The sequence below is a fragment of the Nuphar pumila genome, chromosome 4 (assembly GCF_984573655.1).
Source record: "Nuphar pumila chromosome 4, dmNupPumi1.hap1.1, whole genome shotgun sequence".
Taxonomy (NCBI): Eukaryota; Viridiplantae; Streptophyta; class Magnoliopsida; order Nymphaeales; family Nymphaeaceae; genus Nuphar; species Nuphar pumila.
In genome coordinates this window covers 8127047-8152661 of record NC_143252.1, presented here as the reverse complement: position 1 = coordinate 8152661, position 25615 = coordinate 8127047, and the positions used below count along the sequence as shown (strand labels likewise).

At 35.9% G+C, this 25615-nt stretch overlaps 1 protein-coding gene across 3 annotated transcripts in view; it reads right to left on the bottom strand.

Moving 5' to 3' along the window:
• LOC149839249 (putative mediator of RNA polymerase II transcription subunit 19b) overlaps nt 1-18965 on the bottom strand; it is a 28935-nt gene extending 9970 nt beyond the window's left edge. For all 3 annotated transcript variants that reach the window (XR_016431473.1, XR_016431474.1, XM_090004055.1), the window contains exons 1-2: nt 18706-18965; nt 17150-17191 (exon numbers count right to left, since the gene is read on the bottom strand). Coding sequence is in view for 1 of the 3 variants with exons in the window: in XM_090004055.1 (XP_089860181.1) it covers nt 17150-17183 (34 nt within the window). In the remaining 2 variants the exon portion in view is untranslated. The remainder of the gene's footprint in view (nt 1-17149; nt 17192-18705) is intronic.
• Nucleotides 18966-25615: the final 6650 nt, after the last annotated feature.

The following is a 25615-nucleotide window of genomic DNA, read 5'->3' as shown; positions in this document are numbered from 1 at the left end:
TCACTTTCATTTTCAACACTGTTAAGAGGAATATCCTCTAGGTCATTTAACGACTCATTAGAGATTTCCTCTTCTTGAGGAGTCTCATCTTCTTGGGAGAGAAGATCAAATAAGAAAGCATATTCACTTTCGTCAATATCTTTAGTTTTCATAAAACCATTTTCATTTTCCAAAAAGGTTACATCTTTGGATACATAGAGTTTGTTATTTTTCAAGTCAAAACATCTAAAACCCTTTTGATTTTCTCTATATCCTAAGAAAACGCATTCAATAACTTTAGGAGATAATTTGTCTCTTTTATGTGTAAGGACAAAACATTTACACCCGAAAATTCTTAATCTATTGAAATCGAGTGTTCTTTCAAATAGTTTTTCATATGAAGATGTATTTTGTAAGGATGAAGATATCATTCTATTTATTAAGTTGAGGTTAAGGCGGCTTCGGCCCAAAAACTCTTTGGAATTTTCTTGGAAATAAGGAGTGTCCTAGTGGTTTCCATGATGTGTCTATGCTTTCTTTCGGCTAAACCATTTTGTTGAGGAGTCCTAGGACACGATCTTTGATGACAAATTTCATTTATTTCTAAATAATTTTGAAATTCGTTTGATAGATATTCTCCACCCAAATCGGATCTAAGAGTAGAGATATTACTTGAAAATTGATTTTTGACTATCATATGAAATTTCTTGAAGAAGTCAAAGACTTCGGATTTTAAATTGAAAAAGTAGATCCACACATACCTAGTGTAGTCATCAATGAAAGTAACATAATAAGAGTATCCTCCCTTAGACATGACCGGAGAAGGACCCCAAACGTCTGAATGGACTAACTCAAATGGTCTTTTGGACACAAAAGTTCGATTTAGAAAAGGAGTGGATTTCATTTTGCCAAAAATACAACTCTTGCAAACAAAATGTTTCTCATTACAAAATTTCTTTCCAAATGGAAAGGAGTCTATGCCACATGGGTGCGGGTGCGGGTGCGGTGCAATTTCAAAAATTTTGGACACGGGGACTCGGCTATATATATATATATATATATATATATAAGACTCGGTCAAAGTTGTGCCCATTAGGGGACAGGTGATGAGTTGTGAAGGCATTCTGTACACTTCATACAGGAATAATTCACTTTTGGGCACTTTCTTCATACACTGTAATAATTCACTTTCTTCATACAGGAAAAAACCACAAAAACTTGAGTTGTGCCCATTCTGTACTTAAAACTTGAAAGTGTACAGGTTTTTTAGTTGTGATGGGTTTTTTTCCTTACAGCTGTAGCCCAGAAAATTTAAAAAAAAAATTCAAAAAAAAAATTCCAAAAAATAGACCAAAATGACCCTGGGTGCGTTGACCACACCCAGGGTCGGGTTGACCGAGTCCGAGCCGCACCCGTGTCGGTGCGTTTCGACGCGGGTGCGGTGACCTTAGAGCCGAGTCCGTGTGACATAGAAAGGAGTACATTTTTGAGAAACTTGGATGTCCAAGTCTTTGATGCCAAATTTCAATATTTTTATCTTGGACATGGTTACAAAAAGAATTAGTTGAAAGTTTCAAGTTGCTCATGTAATAGAGATCTCCCCTCCTATGGCCTTGCCCAATCTGCCTATCGGACCGGAGATCCTATATAGAGCAATCCTTAGTTGAGAAGGAGATTTCACATCCATGATCACATTGTGAGCAACAGAGAGGAGATTTAAATTAAGTTGAGATACCACTCTCATGTTTGGCACAAAGAAATCTTTGGAAAAATTTAAAGTTCGAAAACTTTTTACTTGTAAAGATGTACCATCGACAGTTGAAACATAGGAATTTTTAGAGTTATTACACAAATCAGAAAGCTTATTTTCAAGAGGGGTCATATGAAAGGAAGCTCTAGAATCAAGGATCCAAAAAGACATACCTGGAGGAGAGGAAGAAGCTATGGCGGCACCCGAGATTGATGGTATCTTGAGTAGATTTTGTAGTGCTTCCGATAGTTGAGCAAGAGAAAAAGACTCATTCCCTTTGATAGTTTCCTCTTTTTGAGTAGCTTCTTCAACGGAGGCAACCTTATTTTTAGGTGCTTCATTCAACTTAGGGCAATTAGGTCTTGTATGACCCGGTTATTGGCAATGATGGCAAATGACTTCTATAGTTGCCATTATAATTATTTTGCCTTCCAAAGTGTGGAGGAGTATAGGCTTTTACATGGTTGCCGGGTTTAGATACGGCCAAAATGTCATCTCCTCCTTTAATCATGTCAAAACGAGTTTCTTCTTGGCATATTTCGGCTATGGCATCTTCCAAGGGAAGAGGCTTAGATCTATGAAGAAGGGAAAATCTAACTTGTTCATATTCGGGCCTAAGCCCATGTAGAAATTGGAAAAAGTGTTCTTTTTCCATTTGTTCGCTTCTTAGTTCCACATCCACACTAGAAACCCACTTTGGTTCTAGTAAAAATAGCTCATCCCATAAGGGTCCAAGAGTGCTAAAGTAATCCCTTACACTCATTTCTCCTTGCTTGATAGTCCAGATTTTTTCTTGGAGGAAGAATTGACGAGCAAAGTCTTTTTGAGTAAACATACCTTTCATAAAGAACCATGCTTTATTAGCCATCCGAAATTTAGCAATGTTGGCGCAAATTTTGAGCTCCACATTGTTCATGAACCAAGCAAGAATCTTCGCATGCTTACTTTCCCAATCTTCCACTTTAAATTGGTGATCTTCAATGGCCTTCATGCGGGCATTTCCTTCAAGAGTTTTTTCTTGATCACCATCCATCTTGGTGAGTTGGAGTTGTGGTTCCGGAATGGTGCCCATAATGTATCCCCAAAGTTTTTTACCTTTGAGGTTGTTCTCCATGGCGGCGGCCCACATCATGTAGTTGGAGCCATTAAGCTTGAAGGAGAGATCAATCTTTTGTTCCCCTTCCATTTAATCTCTCACAAGAAGACAAACAAAGAGAGATACAAAAAGAAACAATATATAACTACTCAACTAGCTATATTAAGAATCAAGAGCATACACAAGGCTCTGATACCATGTAATGAGATATGCGAAAAAACAAAGAGTGCGATAAACACTTACAACATCCACCAATGGACAAACAAAAGGGATAATACCCAAATCCACAAAGAGACAACACAACATAAAAATATAAATGTCTCTTATTGAAAAGAGAGAGAGCTCTCAAGAGTGAAGAATACAAGAGGGGGGCACCCCTATATATACAAAAGGAAAGGGAGAGAGGGGTGGCCTTATGGCCTAAAAAGAAGTGCCACAAAGGGGGCTCCCCATGGAGTCGTTGGGGGCCCCATCGACTCAATGGTGGGGCCCCTTATGTGGGTAAAAAAACAAAAAGAAAAAAAGAAAAAAAGAAAAAAGAATGTGCAAAATAAATACAAAAAAAGGGAAAATATCAAGTACCCCTATCGGGTACTTGTGAAATGACTAAAATACCCCTATTGGGTATATTAGACAATATATATAGATTACATATATTTTAACAGCAGGGTGCCGCACCCGCGTCGACGCGACTCGACGCGGGTGCGGTCAACCCGATCCTGGGTGCGTTGACCACACCCAGGATCATTTCGGTCAATTTTTGTTTAGATTTAAAAAAAAAAAATTTGCCCTACGAAATGGGCTGCAGAATTTAAAAAAAAAAATTCTGGACAGCTGCTTGCTGTTGCTGCTCTTGTTTTATAAAGGGGCATTTGTGTCCACAACATCTGACGAGCTTTGTTGGCATCCCATGCTATTCCTGCCTCCAAACAATTAATTCACAGCGTTGGAAAACATACTGTTAACTTGGAAATGATGATCCATCTTCCTCAAAAATTAAAACCAAAATTCAAGAGCCTTTTGAAGTCTTTATGCTTCAACCAACCAAATCCTTTTTCGTCAAGGATTTTCTCTCTCCATAATAAATGATAATAAATGATAATGATGGTGGTAGAGTAGAGCCTTGGTGGCTATTAGTATTCACTTTTCTCCCGACGAGGTGCTCTAGCCGTAGCCTTGTGTAGACCTCTCTTTTCCACATGTCAAATCCAATAAATTTCTTTTAGCTGTCATCTGTATGCAACTGTATATAAAATGAAATTTGAAGAACCCTAGGCAGTGGCGTCGTAAGCCTCGTGAAGACTCTCTCTCCAACAAACCACGTCAAACCTTTTGCTTATATTTTTTTTCGTGAAGAGCAGGGAGTTTCAGACATGATTGAATCATGTCAGTCAGCAGAACGCAGCAGGCTGGGTCGATCAGATTGCCAATCCTTTCGGTTCATCAATTTTGTCCCGTTGAGCTAAAGTACACAACAAGCAGAACGTGGGTAACAAGTCTTCAAACAAACACACCAGCAAAAAAAACTGAACCCCAACCCGCGTCGGGGGAACCCGCGACCCCCTTCTCTCTCTCTCTCTCTCTCTCTCTATATATATATATATATACATATATATATATATATATATATATGCCCCTGCCGCACCCCCGCATCCGAGTTTTTTGGAAGTGACGAATCCCCGCACCCGCACCCATGTGACAGTTTACAAGTCACCCCTACGAGATGAGTGGGGGGGCCTCATGGGCATTCTTTGATTCGACATAAGTGATGAAGATGAATAATGATATAAAACGAAGTAATTTGACCCATTATTCATGACAGTCCAAGCTGTCAGCACATCGTCATCAAACAACGAACATTTTGAACATAGCATTTGAGTACGGTGTAAACAAACATTGAACTTGGAACAATTGTTACGGAACGAACAAAACCAATGTTTTGTTCCGTTCTTTTTGTTCATTTCGACCAACCCTGGACAAGCGATCAAACATACCCTTAGAGAACACCTTTGTAGTTATCCACTAAAGTTGAATATGCAGTTTCTTATAATATTATGTGTTTTGAAAAATACTAAAATTTATATTTCTTAATATATGTATGGACTATCTTTGAAAAATTTTAATATATTATGATGTGATCAAGCATAATCTTTTATCGTTATGTATTTCTAATGAGGCCTTTTTTAATATGTTATTTCATATATATTTGAGCAATATTGCTCTATTAAATAAAGATTATTTTCAAATGACATGTGTTGGATTAAGAATTTCTTTTTGGTATATGCCTTAATTATTGAAAGGCATAATTATTACTTGTTATCGTATAAAAAATGTGTTTATCTTTTGTGATTTCTCTCTTGCGTATTGATATTCTACATGCTTTTTAAAAAATGTTACATTATGAGAAAAATCTCTTGTTTAGTGTGATCATATATATGTGGATATACGTGGATCTATATAACTCTTTGGGAATCTCCATTTGATTGTCTTCAATTGCTTCATAATAGACTTATGAGTTAGGTCTAACTTCTTAGTCATATATGTTTTTGTCTCTTTAATGAAGTTTATTGATCTTTTGTATGTGATGTGCTTAGTGCACTTGGCTCTCATTGGTGGATTTATGATCTTTTGAAGGATTCTCAAACTTCATAATTCCACCACCTCGATGAAGAGTGCTTATATTGGGCATGACTTGTTATTTGCTTATTCAAGAATGTGAAAATTATCATGAGACATCTTGTATTGCATACAATTGCATCCATTGACATATTTTTGTTAATATGATTGAACTAATTTTTATACTAATGGTTTTACCTAACCTTTTTATTATTATTTGATTTGAAACTTGTCTTTTCAAATAGGATATTTGATATGAACTCACACCTATTTGGAAATTGAATTATGTGAGTATGTATTGCCTTTTTATGGCATTTTGATTTGTCCATCATAAAATTTTATATGATGCATCATCTCTCTTGGCTTTGTTGTTAGGTCTGGGTTAGCCATTGAGGTGAGTTATGTGTGCACCTCAAATCATCTTATTAATATGCTATTATCAAAGTTTGTGTGTCATGTTGACACCAGTCTTGGATCTGATTGATATTTGATTGGCCTCTAAATTCATATATGCTTTTGTTGATTCAGAGATGTTTGTTGGGTGAGTTTTGTGCACCTCGTTTTATGTCAGTTTAAATTGTCAACTTATGGTTTGACTCTAACTGACAGTTGTTTGATCTTTGAATCTGAGTTTGATGTTTCACTCATTTGTTGTATGGTCATTATTATTATGGATGCTTATAACTCTGTTTATCCGTGATGGCTATCTACTTTTAAAACTATGGTGTTTCAAAAGATTGTTAAAATTGATATTCTTATTGATAACATTAGTGTGTTTCCATTACAAGCCTTCTTACCTCGTGTGTCTTCTTCTCTTTATGCCTCTTATCTAAGTGTCATTATATGTAGACAAGAGATGTTTTTAGTCCTTTGTTGGCATTGAGATTATACTCTTGATCTAGTCGCTAATACATTTAATTTTTTTAGTATCATTATATGCAGACAAAAGGTATTTATTCATACATTCGTGTGTATTTTACCTCATTATTGGCATTATACTCTTGATCTAGTCGCTGATACACTTGTTTTTTTAGTGTCATTATATGTAGACAAGAGATGCTTATTTACACCTTCGTACGTGATTTTAGCCCTTCGTTGGCATTGTGCTCTTATTCTAGTTGTTGATACACTTGTTTTTCAATGTCATTATATGTAGACAAGAGATGTTTATACACACCTTCGTATGTATCTTTGGCCCTTTAGTAGCATGATGATTATGCTCATGTTCTAGTCGCTGATTCACTTGATATTTGAGGTTTGGAGGCTTAGGAGGTGATTGTTTGTGGTGGTTAAATTAGTGTTTTAATTTGTAAAATTCATTCATTATGATGTATGAGATTTTTTTAAATCTATTCGTAATTTGTCAAACTCATTTTTTCTTTTATGAGAAATGGTTGTTGAAATATTTTCATGCATTTTGCATTGTATATGCTTTACTTGCATGAGTTATCACATGATTAATTGTCTTCCATAATTTGCATAAGGTTATGTTTTTTCTAAGCATATATTCAATAAACAAATATATATTCTTCTTTGCTTATATTGCTCTTTGTTGGCTCTTTGTATTGTCCCATAGTGGACTTGTGCTTATGTACTTTTCTGCTTGTATTGTGCCATCGTATCTTTGTATTGTCAATACTTGGACTTGGACTTGTATGTGCTTTTGCACTTTATTTTTTGAAAATTTTGCATATTTCATTATATGTTTTTCTAAGCGTTCCATTAGTAAAATTTCTTATGTGTATGCCCATAGTGGCTATTATGTATATTTGTATTATCTTTTGAAAAATTAATGTTTCTTTAACACTTGTCTTTTATGTTTTTTGCAGTGTAAAACTGTCTTGTAATTTTAACTCTTTTGTGAGTTCTTTCTTTAGTAATTATATTTTTTATGTGATAAATATGTGTATTCACTTCAAATAATGCATGTTTTCATGTATTGTATGATTAAAATGATAAAAGTTTATCGCATTTGAAATTAATGATTTGTTCACTTTAAATGGTGTTAAATTAAATAGTTTTTATATTGTGTGCTTGGTCATCCTCTCTCCATAATATATAACCAACATAATTATCATTTGAAATCTTCTTAAGATATGTTTTTTTTGTATAGTTGAATGTTTTGTTAGCTCTATTTATAGGTTCTCAAGGAGTGATGATAAGTAAAGATTCCCCGTGTAATAAAGCATATGATAGAGCACCTCCTAAAGGAAGCAATGAATGAAAGAAATTGATGAAGATAAATGATATTTTATGCAATGAGTTGCCTATTTGTATTTGCAAACTTACAGTGAGACACTGTAAGTTTGAGGGGGTTAAGATTAAATGTATCATTTTGTAGAGATATGTATACACATAGATATATATGTATATTGTTATTTGTATATATACATATTTATATTTATATAGTATAATAGTATATAATATATATGTATACGTTCACAAGTATACGCATATATATATAGTAAGGACTAAGTCCAACTTGTTTGACTAGCTCCCAACGTTAAAATTCTAGCGGTTGGGAGGCTTCTTGTTGGCCATTGAGAGAACTTCTTCCTCATTTTCTCTTCTATAAATAAAGGTGTGTGCATGTGTAAGGTTGAGAGAGTGATAGGTAGTATTTGTAATGAAGTATGCGAAAATATAAAGAATGCAAAAATGCATTCACAATCACCAACAACAGAGAAATATCAAAAGGGAGCAATACACAAGTCCACTGTGGGACAACACAAACAGAAGCTTTATAAAAAACACAACTAAAATAAAAAGATTCTTTTATTGAAAAAGTGAGCATAAAATGCTTAAGGAATACAAGGGGTCTCACCCCTATTTATACAAAGAGAGAGGAATGAAAAAGGAGCCAAAAAGGGGGGCTCCCAAAGAGTCGTTGGGAGGCCCAACGATCACATTTGTGACCGTTGGGAGGCCCAACGACTCTATTGTGGGGGCTCCTTTCGGCGTGAACCCAAAAACAAAAAATTAAAGAAATAAAAAATAAAAAGAAAAGAAAAAAAAGAAAAACAACACTTGTTTAATAAAAAATGTGAAAAGACTATAATACCCCTATTGGGTATTATAGTCTTATACATATGATTTAACACCTCCCCTCAAACTTTACGGGGTGATGGCGGAAAGTTTGCCGAGGAGAAACATGAAGCAAGACGTAGGAAGTACTTTAGTGAAAAAGTCCGCAAGTTGGTATTCTGATGTAACATATGGCAATGCAACTGTTCCACGTAGATACTCATCTCGAACATAGTGGCAGTCCATTTCAATATGTTTGGTCCGTTCATGGAATGTGTGATTGCTGGCAATATAAATGACACTTTTATTATCGCAGCACAATTTTGATGCGCCAGTGATGTACCCCCATGTCTTTGAGAAGACTTCGAAGCCACACAAGTTTCATTGTAGTAGTTGTCATAGCCCAGTACTTATCTTCAGTAGAGGATAGGGAGACTTTTTGTTGCTTCTTGCATTTCCAAACAATTAAAGAATCTCCTAAAAAGACACAAAAGCCAGTAGTTGAGATTCTATCATTAGGATTACCTCACCAATCTGCATTAGTATAAGCAAGTAAATTTAATAAAGAAGGAAAGGATAAAAATAGCCCTTTAGTTATAGTATTTTTGATGTATCAGATGATCCGGAACACAACACTCATATGCACAGTTGCAGGGGCATGCTGAAATTGGCTAGCAGAGTAAACAACATGAGTGATGTCAGGTCTGGTGATGGTAAGATATGTGAGAGATCCAACAAGTTATTTGTACGGTGTGGGATATTCTAGAAGAACCCCATCCTCCATCCTTAATTTTGCGTTGATTACTTCTGGAGTTTCCACCTTTTTATCATCTGAAATACCAGACTTAGCACATATATCTACAGTAAGTTTCATTCATGACAATATATATCCTCGGAGAGAATATGCAACCTTAATGCCAAGAAAATACCGAAGAAAACCTAAATCAGACAGGTCAAAACTATCTTTTAGCATATTTATAACATTAACAATACTATGTTGATCATTTCCTGTGATAATCATGTCATCAACATAAAGCAACAAGATAACAATATTCATACCTACATTTTTCACAAAGAGAGCAGTGTCAGTATAACAGGAACGAAAACTCAATTTGTTCATGATATCACTAAATCGATCACACCAAGCCTTGGGGGCTTTGCTTAAGACCATATATTAGATTTCCATTTAAAAAGGCATTCTTCACATTAAATTGATATATAGGTCATTTCTTGGTTGATGCGACAACTATTAAGGTTCTAACACTTGTCATTCTGGCTACAGGAGCAAATGTTTTCTCGTAGTCAATTTCATATTCTTGAGCATATCCTTTAGCCACTAATCTGACTTTATATCTTTCTAAGAATCCATCGCTTTTGGTTTTAACCTTAAAGACCCATCGACATCCAATAGGCTTTTTATGAGGAGGTAGGGTTACAATTTTCCAAGTATTGGCCTTTTTTAAAGCATCTAACTCAATTTGCATGGCTTCAACCCAATGTGGTATAGTTTTGGTTTGATTATAATGAGCAAGTTCATAATATGAATGTAGTGTTATCAAACATGCTCGATAGCTAGGAGTAAGAGACTCATATGACACAAACCTATTAGGTGGGATTGATTCTCTAGAAGATCTTCTAATAGGATTTTCTTCTGAAGATTCGGTGAGATGAGAAAATTTCTCTAAGGCACTAATAGGCCTTTCTTGACCTCTTCTGGTATAAACATTAATGTTTTCATTACTGATATCACCATTAGATGATGATATATCAATATTGGATACATCACATGTATCCTCTATATCCTCAAGATGATTCATGGAATCATTACACACCATCAATAAGGTCATGTAGAAACATGTGATCAACTTCATTTTGGTTATCTAATTGTTTAAATCCATTCTTATCTTCCAAAAATGTTACATCTTTTGAAACATATAGTTTGTTATTTTTAAAGTCAAAACATCTATAGCCTTTTTTATTTTCCCCATAACCTAGAAAAACGCATTCAATCGCTTTAGGAGATAACTTGTCTCTCTTATGCAAGAGAACAGAGCATTTACAACCAAAGATGCGAAGACGATTGAAGTCAGGAAAAAATTTAAAAAGTTTTTTATATGGAGATACATTCTTTAGTTTAGAAGAAGGCATTTTATTGATCAAATATGTTGACATTAAAACGACTTCGGCCCAAAAGCTTTTTGGAATGTTTTTAGATACAAGTAAAGTTTTAGCGGTTTCAATAATATTCCTATGTTTTCTTTCCGCTAGTCCATTTTGTTGTGGAGTCCTAGGACACGACTTTTAAGGACAAATTTCATTTTGCTTTAAATAATTTTGAAATTCAATAGACAAGTATTCTCCACCAGAATCGGATCTGAGAATGGATATATTACTTTGAAATTGATTTTGTATTTTTATATGAAATTCTTTAAAGAAGGAAAACACTTCCGACTTATGACTAAGGAAATAAATCCAAACATATCTACTGAAGTCATCGATGAAAGTGACATAATAAGAGTAACCACTTTTAGACATAACTGAAAATGGACCCATACACCCGAGTGCACCAATTCAAAAGGTCTTGAAGAGAAAAAAGTTCTAGTTGGAAATGGAATAGATTTTATTTTCCAAAAAATGCAATCTTTGCAATAGATGTCTTTTTCCTTACAAAATTTGTTTCCAAATGAAAAAAGATACATTTTCGAATAACTTAGATGTCCAAGTCTTTTATGCCAAGTTTCAATGTTTTTATCTTGGACATAAGTACAAAAAGAATTTGTAGGAAGGTTTAGATAATCTACATAGTAGAGGTCGCCTTTCCTATGACATTGCCCAATCCGCTTCCCGTACTGGAGATCCTGCACGTAGCATCCATTAGATGAGAAAGATATTTCACATCCATGGTCGGCAATTTGAGAAACTGAAAAAAGATTTAGATTTAATTTTGAAACAACTCTAACCTTTGAAACAAAAAGATTTTGAGAGTTTTTAGAATCAAGAGTTCCAATACTTGTGATTTTTAAACAGGTTCCATCGGCCGTGGAAACACATGAGCCTATTGAATTGGTGCATACATCGGTTAATGCATTCTCATGTGGGGTCATATGAAATGAGGCTCCGGAGTCTAAGATCCAAGAGTACGTACCGGGAGGTGAAGTAGATGCAATGGCCACACCCGATGTGGAGGAAGTAACTTTGAGAATTTGTTGAAGAGCCATAGAAATTTGACCAAGCATTTCTTTGAGGTCTCTGCTCTTGCCTATGTCACATGGGTGCGAGTGCGACACTTTAAAAAATCTTGGGTGCGGAGGTGCGACAGGGGCAAAAATGAAAAATAAATAAATAAATAAATATATATATATATAGAAGGGGGGTCGGGGGTTCCACCGGCGCGGGTCCTGCTGCGCGGTCCGCGATCCAAGGGGGCCGCCCTTAGCGGGGGGTTATAGGGGGGCAGCCCCCCCCCCCCCAAGTTTTTTTTTTAAATTCCGAAACCCATTTCATAGGGCACAATTTAAAAAAAAATCCAAAAAAATGGACCGAAATGACCCTGGGTGCGGTGAACGCACCCGGTGCTGCACCCGCGTCGATGCGGGTGTGGCACCCTGCGAGTTGAATCCTTGTGACATAGGCTCTTGCCTTCATCTTCTTTGGTAGTGGATTCTTCAAGAGAAGCCACCTTAAGCTTGAATGTCCCATTTAGTTTCGGGCAAACGGGTTTAATGTGACCCGACTCATGGCAATGATGGCATACAATAATTTTTCTTCCTCCACCATAGTTGCCTTGTTTCCAAAGTGAGGTGGTTTGTATGTTTTGACATTGTTGCAGGGTTTGGATACGGCAAACACTTCATCAATGCTTTTACTCATGCCAAGCCTAGTTTCTTCTTGAGTAATTTCGGCTATGGCATCTTCAATAGGAGAAAAAATAGATCTATGGAGGAATGAAGACCTAACTTGCTCAAATTCGGGACGTAGATCGAACAAAAATTGAAACAATCGATCTTGTTCCATTTGTTTTTGCCTTAGTTCAACATCCTCCGTAGATACCCATTTTGGCTCTAAAGGAGCCAACTCATCCCACAAAGGGTTTAGAGCACTATAGTAATCTTGAATGCTCATGTCCCCTTAGAAGTTCTAATATTTTCTTGTAAGAAATAGGCTCTTGCAAGATCTTTTTGGGTATACATACCCTTCATAAAAAACCAAACCTCATTGACTCAGCGAAATTTGGCAATATTTGCACATACCTTGAGTTCTACATTGTTCATAAACCATGCTAGGATTTTTGCATGGTTGCTCTCCCAATCTTCTATTTTTCTTTGATGATCTTCAATAGCTTTGAGGTGAGCATCTCCCTTAAGAGCTTTTTCTTGACCTCATTCAATCTTGATGAGCTCAAGTTGAGGTTCTGGAACGGACCCCATTACATAACCCCAGAGTTTTTTTCCTTTGAGGTTATTTACAAATGTGGATGCCCACATCATGTAATTTTTGTCATTTAGCTTGAATGATAGGTCGATCTTGACTTCCTTTGTTTCCAATAAGGTAATATGAGAATAAAGAAGAGAGAGTTACAACTTCACCTTACAAAAGTCGAGTGGCTCTGATACCATGTAATGAAGTATACGGAAATATAAAGAATGCAAAAATACATTCACAATCACCAACAACGGAGAAATATCAAAAGGGAGCAATACACAAGTCTACTATGAGACAACACAAACACAAGCTTTATAAAAAACACAACTAAAATAAAAAGACTCTTTTATTGAAAGAGTGAGCATAAAATGCTTAAGGAATACAAAGGGTCTCAGCCCTATTTATACAAAGAGAGAGGGCTGAAAAAGGAGCCAAAAGGGGGGGCTCCCAAAAAGTCGTTGGGAGCCCCCAACGACTCTATTGTGGGCCCCCCTTTTGGGGTGAATCCAAAAACAAAAAAAGAAAAGAAAGAAAAAAGAAAAAGGAAAAAGAAAATAAAAAAAGAAAAACATTGTTTAATAAACAATGTGAAAAACTATAATACCCCTATCAGGTATTATAGTCTTATACATATGATTTAACAATATTAGGGTTGTGTATTATTTTTCTTTGATTGCATTGATGTAATTCTATTTTGTATTTCTTTTAATGTCCATTATGAATAAAATTATTTATTTATATTTTTATGTCTTTTAATTCTTAAGTTTGTTGTTTAAATGTATATAATATTTTGAGTCTTAGAGATCATCATAGAGTGCATTGGAATCCGCACAGTTTCATGACAGATGACTATGTTCAGCCCTTTGCAGAAAATACAAATGTTAGCAGTTTGATTCGGCAGAGTAGAAATGCACAGCAGCAGGAGTTAATCAACACGAGTGAACAAAGTGCGGAGTGCGGAGTGTGGAGTGCGGACAGGTATTAAGGCCAGACTTACCAAAGAAGAATAAATCAGCCTGGTAGAGTTGATGCAGGTGAACAGCTGAGTGATTATCAAACTGATGAAGCTGGACATATTGTACAGCCACAGAATCAAATAGACAAAGCTGCCACCACTGCCTTACAGCCCCAAGAATCACTTCTTCAAATGTCAACCAGAATAAAGAATCCAATTGATAGGTGGGTTTCATATGATACCTTTAAGCTGAAATATCATGCTTTCTTCAATGAGATTCAACGTGAGCAAGAGCCTATTTCCTATGCTCAAGCTAACAAGAATTATTGAATGGATGTAAAGAATGACTATATGGTTTGAAAAGGCCTCTAGTGCTTGGTTTCAAAGATTTTCAAATGAGATTCAGGCATATGGTTTTCAACGAAGTCAAGTGGACTACTCCTTATTCACTAGCATTGGGAGTCATGGCATTACCATTTTATTGATATATGTCGATGACATTGTCATCACAATGACTTCTGTAGAGCATATAAATCTCTTGAAAAATTATATGCAGATGTGTTTCCAGATGAAAGAATTGGGAGTTTCCAGTACAAAAGCATAGTGGGAGAACTTCATTATTTAACATTTACACATCCAGACATCTCCTATGCAGTCAAGTATCATAATATATGCATGATTATAGAGAAATTCACCTAGAAACAGTGAAAGTGTATCCTAAGATATATCAAGGGTACCATGAATGTTGGGTTGAAGTACATCAAAGAGAACAATAACCATCTGGTTGCAGTTGGTTTCACAGCTGCTGATTGGGCTGGTGATCCCGATATCTAAAGGTATGTATCGGGATACTGTGTATTATTTGATAAGAATCTTACATCTTGGAGCAGTAAGAAACAAAAAACTGTTGCAAGATAAGTGCGGAAGTTGAATACAGCCTTAGCATAAGAAGTAACGTGGATTAGGCATCTACTAGACGTCTTAAGACAAAGCATAATATATTGCGACAACCAAAATGCCATCAGAATATCCATGAATCCAATTTATCATGGCAAGACCAAACATATTCAGATGAGCCAACATTTTATAAGGGAGAAAATAGAAGATCAGGAGATATATGGAAGGTTTGTTGGTTCAGAAAATCAGGTGGTTGATATATTCATGAAAGGATTATTGAAGGAGCAATTTTGGTTTCTTAAAGGCAAGTTATCCATGATCAAGAAGACATGTACAACTTGAGGGAGGCTGTTAAAAATACTGTGTTTGTATGTAAGGGTAGAGTGGTCAGATGTTGTATTTTGTATTGTAATGTAATATGCTGAAAGTTTTAAGGGTAAATCAGTCTTTTTTCATACCGTAATACAATGTTTATATGTTGATTAATGAAAACAGAACCCACAAGGGAAAATCGTGGGATTCTTGGCTGCACACCTTCTTATCTTCTTCATCTCTTCCTCTCTCACGTGTATGCAGATCTTGGTGAAGGCACAAACTTTTATATCCTCCACTGCCCAACTCAAGGTCCTCTTGGAGAAACAGAAATTCAGGTCTTAGATTGCAAACATGGACATAAAAAAGGGAAAACATTTTTTGTATCTATCATCTATGGTCCTAAATTCCTTAAAAGCATATGCAGAAGACAGATGATTCACTAATCTGATAACAAAGTTCCCCAAATAGAAAGATGCTGGTCTATTCACCATACAACAGAGATTATTTGTTCTCCACAGGTAATCATGCACGATATATACAGCTGAATCGTCCATACCGGCAAGCAAAGGAAGTGGTTTTCAATAGCAAATAAAATCGGTACTTCCAAATGCAGCTTGAGAGATGATGATGAATTATGGTTGCCCTTTTTGGAATGATTGGACTAGCTCACAAAAGATGTGCCCGTTTCCATTTCCTTGTTCTGAAATGATTATGAGAATATCACTAGCTATTATAGGGCGAGGTAGTAGAACAAATCACAGAGAAAACAAACTCGCGGATCACTTGCTAGTAGTTTTTCCAGAAAAAGTAGAAAGGAATCACAGAGGTTGTATTGCATGTCATAATGGTAATGTAGTTGAATGGTTCTTCGTTCCTATGGGAAGCCAGCCTTATGGCTTGGATCAGGTAAAGATAAATGGCAAAAGGACAATGAAGTGCATCTAGTAGCATCCCTTTTCAATACTCTCACACTAAATCTTGAAGCCAGTAAATAAGTGCATATTACATAAGTTTTCATATGCTGAGATTCGCTCGTACAAGCAGGCAGGATAAGAATATTGAGCAATATTCTAATCATCCAGGAATGAGAAGCAATGCTTTATAGAACAACTGTGACATAATAAGATGATTCCATTAAGGGATTGATCTCTTGGAGTACAAAGACCTGTGATAGTTAGTGAAATAGATTTTCTAGTGCATCAACAGTTTGGATTAAAATGTTGCAAATTGCATGTTCATATATCATCTAGATGGATATGAAATGGAAAATTGGCATACATGATGTTAACCTTGCGCTGGAAGGCAGACAGTTAAATTGTTACCAGGTGTCTATGGGTTGCTGCAATTCCTTTCTTTCATTATCTTTACAAACTAAAACTCTTCCACCATGTGTAATAATGCTACACTTCAAACTTCTTGCATGGAAAATATTAACATTTCTTGTATTATTCCATATTATCAATAAAAGTTTCACGTCATCATGAGTCCTAGTCATTATTATGGCCGATACATAGAAATTCTAAAACCTTTATTAAGGATAACTTATTGTAGGAAATTCAACGTTAGATTTGAATTTTTCATGCACTATTACGATATTTTGTGATATATCCTTGCAATGTTCACTATTAAAAGTTCAGTTTACCCAAATCCCAATTAATTTTCCCATTAAATTTGCTAAGGCTTCCCATTATTCTTTCCTAAGAGAAACAAATTGCCTATAAAAACTCTAAGGAAATTGCCAGGCTGCCATAATAGTAGGGCTGTACATGAGCTGAGCGAAGTCTGAGCCTGGGCCATCCAAGCTCGGCTCAGTGCAGCCTAAAACAAGCTTGAGCTACCAGTGTTCTGTTTAACAAATTAAATTTCTTGACATAATTTGCATGAGGGGATGAAACACAAACCTACCTCCTCTCACATAGGAGGACAACATCTACCCACTAGAGCAGGGCCTTATTTATTGAAATGCATGCATCATATAAATATTGTAACTCTGAAATATGGATATATACATTTACCGAAAAAACAAGAGAGCCTAAGTTCATATTTAAAGATGTCCGTAACACAATACCCTTAACGTGCATATTGTCTACCATACCTCTTCCAAACTTCAAGCCTTCTGCATCCATCATTAGTGTATCTGCAAAAGGCAACAGGTCATATTGATTTAGAACAAAAGCAAATTTCAGCAAGCATCGCACCCAACAGAATGATACACTATCTGATCCACAAACTTCTCATCACATGCTTTCATCCACAAGCACTAAAGATAGGCTGTCAACTTTGTTACAATATCCTTCAAATGGGTTTGCCTTTCCTCCATCAGTTTCACCTCCCTCTTTCATTATAGAGTTTATGCTTCTCTCGCACACAGAAGGGAAAAATAAAAGGGCATGCAATTTTGGTACTGATTTCTAAATTTTAGGTTTTGATTTGGCCAAGTGTTATGTATCTTGGTTGGTTGTGACTAATGGATGAACATTTCTAGTTGAGAATAGTTTGAGGAACTGTAGAACAATGGGAAGTGTTGCTCCTTAGTTTCAGTTGCTCATTTGATCTAGGGTCACAGCAAGAATGGGTGAAATGATCTGACAAAATAGTGAATTGTGTCAAGTCTAAATCGGGTCAGGTTTGAAACTAACCTGACACATGCCCATGAATTACCGGTACAAATACCAGCATCCACATTGGTATGGGCATCCTTCTAGAAGTACCCATGTTACATAGAACTCAATGTATACAACTAAAGCTGCCAAAGAAGGAAACAGAATTGAAAAGGGATGCATGAAACAAAACCGAGAAAGAAGGTGGTGACTAGAAACCATTTAAGAAACGAGTTGCATAGTTCTTTAGAATGCATAAATAAAAAGAGTAAAAATTGATAGCATATGCTATGTGAGTCAGATAAAGATCGAAAGCATTCTACATTTTAAGGGATTTTAGAAAATGTTTAAACAGAAACAAAGTTGTTATGCTATATGAGTCTAATAAAAATTGAAAACATTTCACATTTTAAGGGATTATAGAAAATGTTTTACCATTTAAGATTTATTGTTCAATCTAATTAAAATAAGTTAACTATGGAGCTGTTATTATGAGAATCACAATTTTCTAGTTGTGTAAATGAATATTTTTTTAGTGAAAGTTCAACTCAGTGAAAATTATAGTGATATCTAATGTTCTTGAAAGCGCACTTCCCATGATAAAGGGACCGAATTTCAGAAGCACTTAGCCTTCAGCTTATAAAGCAACTTCACGAGAAACAAGCTTCCTAAGATAGACAGTGCTCTTTTGCTCACATTATCATTAGATGCCATGAAAGCAATAGCTTCAGTCCAATCCCTCTTGTGATCGCCCAGCAGAACCCTAAACCTTTAGGACTAAAATCCACTATTGGAGAGTTTCTTTGCACTTTGGTATATCGTCTTAATAATAGATTTATTTGTGGTTTCTCTAGAGATTCAATGTAACCATTATTTGTCAATTTTTGACATTAGCAATCCACGGATCAAGCAATGGCTCACACAGACGAAAGGCAACTCATAAACACCCACATCGTTCCGTTTGTGAACAAAAAAAGAAAAGAGAGAGAGAGGGGGGAGGACCCAATTGGTCCAAGGGGTTAAACTGGAAGAAGAGGAATGTGGGTGATACCTGTTTTCTTTCCTCTCTTGAGGGAGTGGTTGGTAGTCGCCTCGATTCAGCGGAGCAACGAAACGATGGTGATCGAAATCTAGAGAGAGAGCGCAGGTGTGGTCGCTTAGATTCAGCGGAGCAACGAAACGATGGTGATCGAAATCTAGAGAGAGAGAGATGGTGGTCGCCTGGATTCAGCGGAGCAACCAAACGATGGTGATCGAAATCTACAGACAGAGAGAGAGAGAGAGAGAAAATACCTTGGGACAATGAAAAGTGAGGATGGATTCATATCCCAATCTGGGTTTTACTTTTCTCAAGATTTTTTTTTGTGTTTTCCTATTGAGAAATTTTTATTTAGTGCCAACTTTTTGCCCTAATTTTAAAAATGAGTTTCAAATTACTGTTTTTTTCTGATATGAGACTCTTTTTACTGGAAACTGCAAAAGAAAGGCTAACCCATACCTGACCCAACCTGACGTCCCAAACGGATTATACCCAGCCCAACCCAATTTTAGTGTACACATGTGTTCGAGTCTGGTCCAAATATACAATCCTATTGAAAATGGGTCTGGTCTTGAGCATTGTAAATAAAGACCCAAACCTGTTTAGACCCGACCCATTTTTATAGTTGACTCGAATGGTTCTCCATAATGTAAAGTTGAACCGACCCGGTTATGTACCTGAACCTGTTTTATTCTTGAACCATCCCGAACCCAAATCTGATTCACAACCAAACCTGTTTTATACGTGAAACGAGCCGATACATTTTGAATATGATATATTATTGACGTCTTTTTATTTCAACTTGAAATGATTGGTTGGTGTCAAAATAATTATTTTATATTTTGATTTTGTCATTATTTAGAATAGTTAATAAACTTATCATTTGTTAACATATAATCTTCTTAATGATTCCATTAATTTACATATTTTTGGATTGGTGGGTAGGTATAAAATATCAATCGTATCATGACCTAAATTGAAACCCAAACTTGTTAAACCATATGGGTATATTCTTTTTTCAGTCATACCCAATTCCCCGAACCCGAACCAAAATGAGTAAGGTCTGAGTCTAATTATTAGACGGTTAAAAAAGGGTCTATTGAACATACCCGAACCTGTTGACCTATATGGTCTACAATTTCTAACCATACCCGAATTAGATTGGGTGGGGTTTGTAGACTCGATTCAGAATAGGGTCTGATAGGATCCAACCCTAACCAAACCTGGTTACACCCCTAGATTAGGGGGATATCCAATTCAAATATGATTTGTAGCTTCTATATTCAGACCTTTAGAGTAAGATCAGAATGTGGATGAAATCAAAATTCTTTTGAATTTAGATTGTGTTTCAGTTTGGGTTCAGATCAAAACCCATCTAGTTGGTTTTTTTTTACATGTAAAGAGCTTTTTTTATTGTTTTTTGTTGGATACAGTATTGGCAGAAACTAAATTCAAATTCAGATATGTTGTTTATATTTTGAATTCATATTCGGATTTAACAAGATCCAAACTCATATCCGGTCTGTTTGCACCCCTACATTCAGTTGACTTTGGTTTGTCAAACCTAGTAATCAAGATTGCCCTCATTTGTTCAACAAAAAATCATAAGATGCGTTGTTATATGAAAAGGAAAATAAAAATGTTATTTACGCTATTTAGATAAATCAGGTGGTCCAATGTAGTAATTCAAACACTGGGTTTTTACATAAATAACTAATATGTTTGAGGCTTTATGTAAATTGCCCTTTTTTAGGGCATGATTCCCTTATTGAGTCGCAAGTTTGGATAGGGTAAAATATTGACTACTAATGAAGGTAAGAACTAAAATTCACTTTTTTTTCATAAAAGAAATTAATTTTTTTAGATCAAATGTCACAATTGTGATCTACATGGTTTGTTTAATAGGGAAACTTGTTTTGCATCATGTGATTATGACAAGTAATTAGGTTTTTAAGGGATTAAAAAATGAACGGTCAACAATGTGTCAAAAAATCTATTACTCAAAAAATCTAGTTTTTACATCTGACCCAAGGCTGATCCTAGCAAACAAATCATGTTCAACACATCCATTTGTCTTCTCTGCAGGTTATTGATTCATGCTTGCCTTCCTTATATTGCCTTGATTGGTTCAGCCTTATCTTCAATCATGCTAGCCGTAGGATTATTTTTGACATTCAGACTTGGGGCAAAAAGAATATGCCAACTAATAATAAGATCTTGATTGTGAACATGAAGAATGGACAGACATGACCAGAAAAAATTATCACCATTTTATAAAAATAAGACACCATGACACGGATTTTTTTAAAAATTTATTTCAATCAATAAAAGACTATTTTTGGCACTTTAAAATAAAATGCATATATATCTAAAAACAATTAAAATTTTAAAAACATTAAAATAGTGTTTGTATGTATTGATGTCCATGCCAGCATAACTGCATAAACATGTCCAGTCATTCCTACTCATGTCACCAAAAATATGCATGTCCCTATGACATTTTTTTTATATTTACACGAAGAAGCCACCTCTAGGATCAAAGACCTACCCGTGTTGGGTCTGCCTGCTGTGCTTACAATCACTGTCCTGGCAGCATAAATGCCCCCAGGGAGTTGGCACTCTTTGGCTTGTGCAAGAAGTGACACCCATAGGATTTGAACCCAGACTGCCTGCCTAGCAGCATGGGCCCCATCCCACTGCACCAAACTCCTTTGGGGCATGTCCCTATGACATAAACATGTTTAATGAAACAAATTGAATAGCACACACAAATAGGATTGGATCTATCATACATGATTCATTTTAACAAAAGAAGAAAACTAGTAGACTGGTTCTTAGATGACTTGCAGTATGTTCATTGAGTATTTTACTCTTTTGCACACATGGTCTTCCTTTCTTCACGTATTTTAGATTAAATATCTTGGATCTATCAAATGTATATTCTCTATTCTGTGGGCCCCACGTTGAGAACCTATGTAAAACAAGCAATGGATCTGAACTGCAACGAAAATGTATATTTTCAGATTTTCACATTCTAAGAGAGACATGGATCTCTAGCTCAATGTGGGGAAAAAGAGAAGGGTCAGAGGTGCATTCATCTTCATTCATTAGATCTTTAGATTCACGATTGAGATCTAAAGAATCAGAAATTGACACAATTGTTTTTATGACAGAGGAAAACCCTCACCGAGAACAGGGTCACTTAATGGTCCTGCCTCCCTGCTAGCAGGGACCGACCCAGAAACTTTTAATGGGGGGCCAAAACATAAACCATTTTTTTTCTTGTTTGTCAAGTATCATGACATGTGCATTACTTGGTGGACGACCTTCCACATTTCGTCGACGTGTACTCATCACCAGATTTTGCTGGCTTCAGGTCCAGTTCTCTTCTGATAACTGTATGCTTGTTACTGTAGATTATGTTGGCGATTGTTTTACAGTTTTCCAATATAAAATTAGTTTGACCTTGGCTTGTCTATTCGAAAATTCCATGAAAAAGATTGAAATTCCAAAGCTTATATTTCATAAAGGAAAAACAAATATTTTCCTCTAGCTGTTATGTCCTTTGCGAAAATTGATGTTTTGAAGGATAAAATAAATAAATACCTCTTTGTAGCGGAAGCGAAAAAATCGATCGTTGATGCTCGTCTTGCTCAACAGATGCGTTCTCTCACTTGGAGAGAACGGTGAATCCAAGTGATCCACGATGCACTGTCACCACAAAGATGGCATCACCATCTTCTTCTTCTTCCTTTTCAAAATGTGCACTCACTTGCACAAGATCTCCCTCTGTCTCATTGAGCACACTTTTTCCTCTCTGTTGTGATATATCTCTCTCTCACACAGTGCTCCAGTACCCTCTTCTCTTTCTTCTTTTGTGATATATTTCTTTTTATGTAAAAGAGAAATAAGAAGAGAAGATGGGGAGGTGGGCGGTTTCGAAACCGCCCCCTCATCAAAAGGTGGGCCGAGTCCAGATCTCGCCCATCATGGGCAGACCCGGTACCCAACCCAATATTCTCCCACTCGCATATGATGAAAAGAGATCTTAAAAGTAGAAACACCATATGTGTTTAAATGGTGAATGACATCGGGTATTCATACTGGCAAATAGATCGTGCGACCTGTGAGCTTAGGGAATGAGGCATATTATATACCGGTTAATGTAACATAATAGCCTAAACTTGCAAAAAATAAAATGACACAAGGTATACTTGCACAAGCCAGGTAAGAAGCTCACGGTGTCCTACATCAAATACATTTTTCGCATTCTAGCATACTGAATCCCTCTGCGCATATTTATAGTGTCAAGCTATGCTAGACAAGGCCTTCTATTATGTCACATGTTTAATCATAAACCCAACATCCCCAGGATGTGGTAAAATAAGCTAGTTTTTTAACATGTGCATAATCTAAAAATGTCAAATGATCTACCTTTTCAACACTCATTCTTTGAATCAAGATAAGTTATTTTCTCAGACATGTTCTTTTAGACCGGATCAGACATGGCCTTAAGCAACATGCTAAAGTAGCAACACTCATCCTTCTCCTTAAAATAAGGTCAAAAGTCAATAAGGACACCAATATATATATCAAAGACTCACACAATGAAGAAGCAGAGATCATTCTTCATTTTCTTTTGTTGTCGACTTATAGTAAGCAACATGCTAAAGTAGCAACACTCATCATTCTCCTTAAAATAAGGTCAAAAGTCAATAAGGACACCAATATATATATATATATATATATATATATATATATATATATATATATATATATATATATATCAAGGACTCACACAATGAAAAAGCAAAGATCATTCTTCATTTTCTTTTGTTGTCGACTTATAGTTATGGTGCGACATACGTGGTATGACTCACGTATTATGTCTAGACTATCTCATTCTAGTAAGTGTATGCATACACCATAAATTTTTTGCCATACAGATCTTTACTAGTTCAGTTTCTCTCTGAAAAACTAACTTGAGTTCTTCAGGATGCACATTCCTATGCAATGTTTATCCAAGTCCTTAGATCTGGTCAACCAGGTTACCCTTGACATTTAGATAGCAAGGTCGATCTCTCTATATAGTTAAATATACACGAGACCTCATCCTAACCTAGTTAGAGCGATGTATCCCATATACGTATATATGACGAATATCATAACTCATTGTACTCCCACTCTTTTGAGTTATTAACACATGATATCTCCAAAAACCGACATGCTTATTAATTTAGCAACCCTAGATTTTGTTACATCTCATCTCATCCGACTCATAAACAGTGTCTGAGGCGATAAATCCGTGTGAGAAGATTTATCTCAAACCTGGTAGCATACTCATATAGATGTGCAACATGCTATACAATAATCATAGAAAGAAATATGAATAACATTATCATATCAAATCTTACAAATACCCATAGATTTTACATGCTTAACATAAGAATCCCTATTAATCAACTTAGTAAAGGGATCTGTCACTATATCTTGAGTATTAACATATGCCAAGGCAATCTTGCCTTTAGATACAATATCGTGCATATACTTGCATCTCGTGTCTATATGTTTGATTCTACTGTGAAACTTAGGATCTTTAGCAAACATAATTGCCGCTTGATTATCATAGAATAAAGTCACTGACAGTTTTGCATAAGAAGTGACTCCCAAATGTTTGATGAATCTCCTTAATCAAACACATTCCTGCACTGCCAATAAGCCTGTAACAAATTCAGCTTCCATTGTGGACAAGGCTACACACGTTTGCTTCTTGCTACACCAAGATATAACACCATTGTTCATTAAAAACATATAGCCAAATATAGACATATGCTCATCAGGGTCCCCATCCCAATCTGTATCTGTATAGCCTACTACACGCATGTGACCACCATGGTAGCAAAGAACTGAATCTAATGTGCCTTTAAGATACCACATAATCCTCTTAACAACCTTCCAATGCACTTGTCCTGGATTAGTTTGATATCTACTCACCAACCCTACTCATAACATATGTCGAGTCAGGTGCACATCATTAGGTACATTAGGCTGCCTACTGTACTGGAGTAAGTGAATTTGGATATAGCTTCTATTTCTTTTGATTCCTTTGGACATACCTTAAGACTTAAATCATTCCCTTTTGCAATATGAGTATCTATGAGTTTACAATCTTGCATATGAAATCGTTCTAAGACCTTCTTTATATACGACTCTTGTGAAAGAGAAATAAGTCTTTTTGAACGATCTCTTTTAATCTCTATGCCCAGCATAAAGCATGCTTCACCCATGTCTTTCATTTCAAAATGAATAGACAACCATTCTTTAATAGTTTTCAGAAGATCTAAATGATTACTAGCCAATGAAATATCATCTACATATAGAGTTAGAATTATAAATTTTGGACCTTAACGCTTAAGATAAACACAGTGATCCTCATCAATCATAGCAAAGTCATTGCTCATGATGGTTTCATGAAACCTTAAATACCACTGTCTGGATGACTGCTTTAATCCATAAATGGATCGTTTGAGCTTGCATACTTTGCGCTCAAATCCAACAGTAACAAACTCCTCGGGTTGTTCCATGTATATTTCTTCATCCAGTTTCCATTTAAGAATGAAGTCATAACGTCCATTTGATGTAATTCTGAATCTATATGTGACACTATGGCTAGCAAAATGTGAATAGAGGTTAATTTGACCACAAGAGAGAATGTCTCCTCATAGTCTATCCCTGTCACAATAGAGGTCAATTCGAATCTCTAGAACATGAAAAACATCATGTAATAATAAAGATCATCCTTCTCGCAAATCCAATTTGTAGGTCCCGATCCTTTTGACTTCTGCTTTAGTGTTGTTCCCCAGGAACAACCACTTTGAACCAGATGACATCTTCCTGTATTCGACGAAGTTTGTGCGATCTT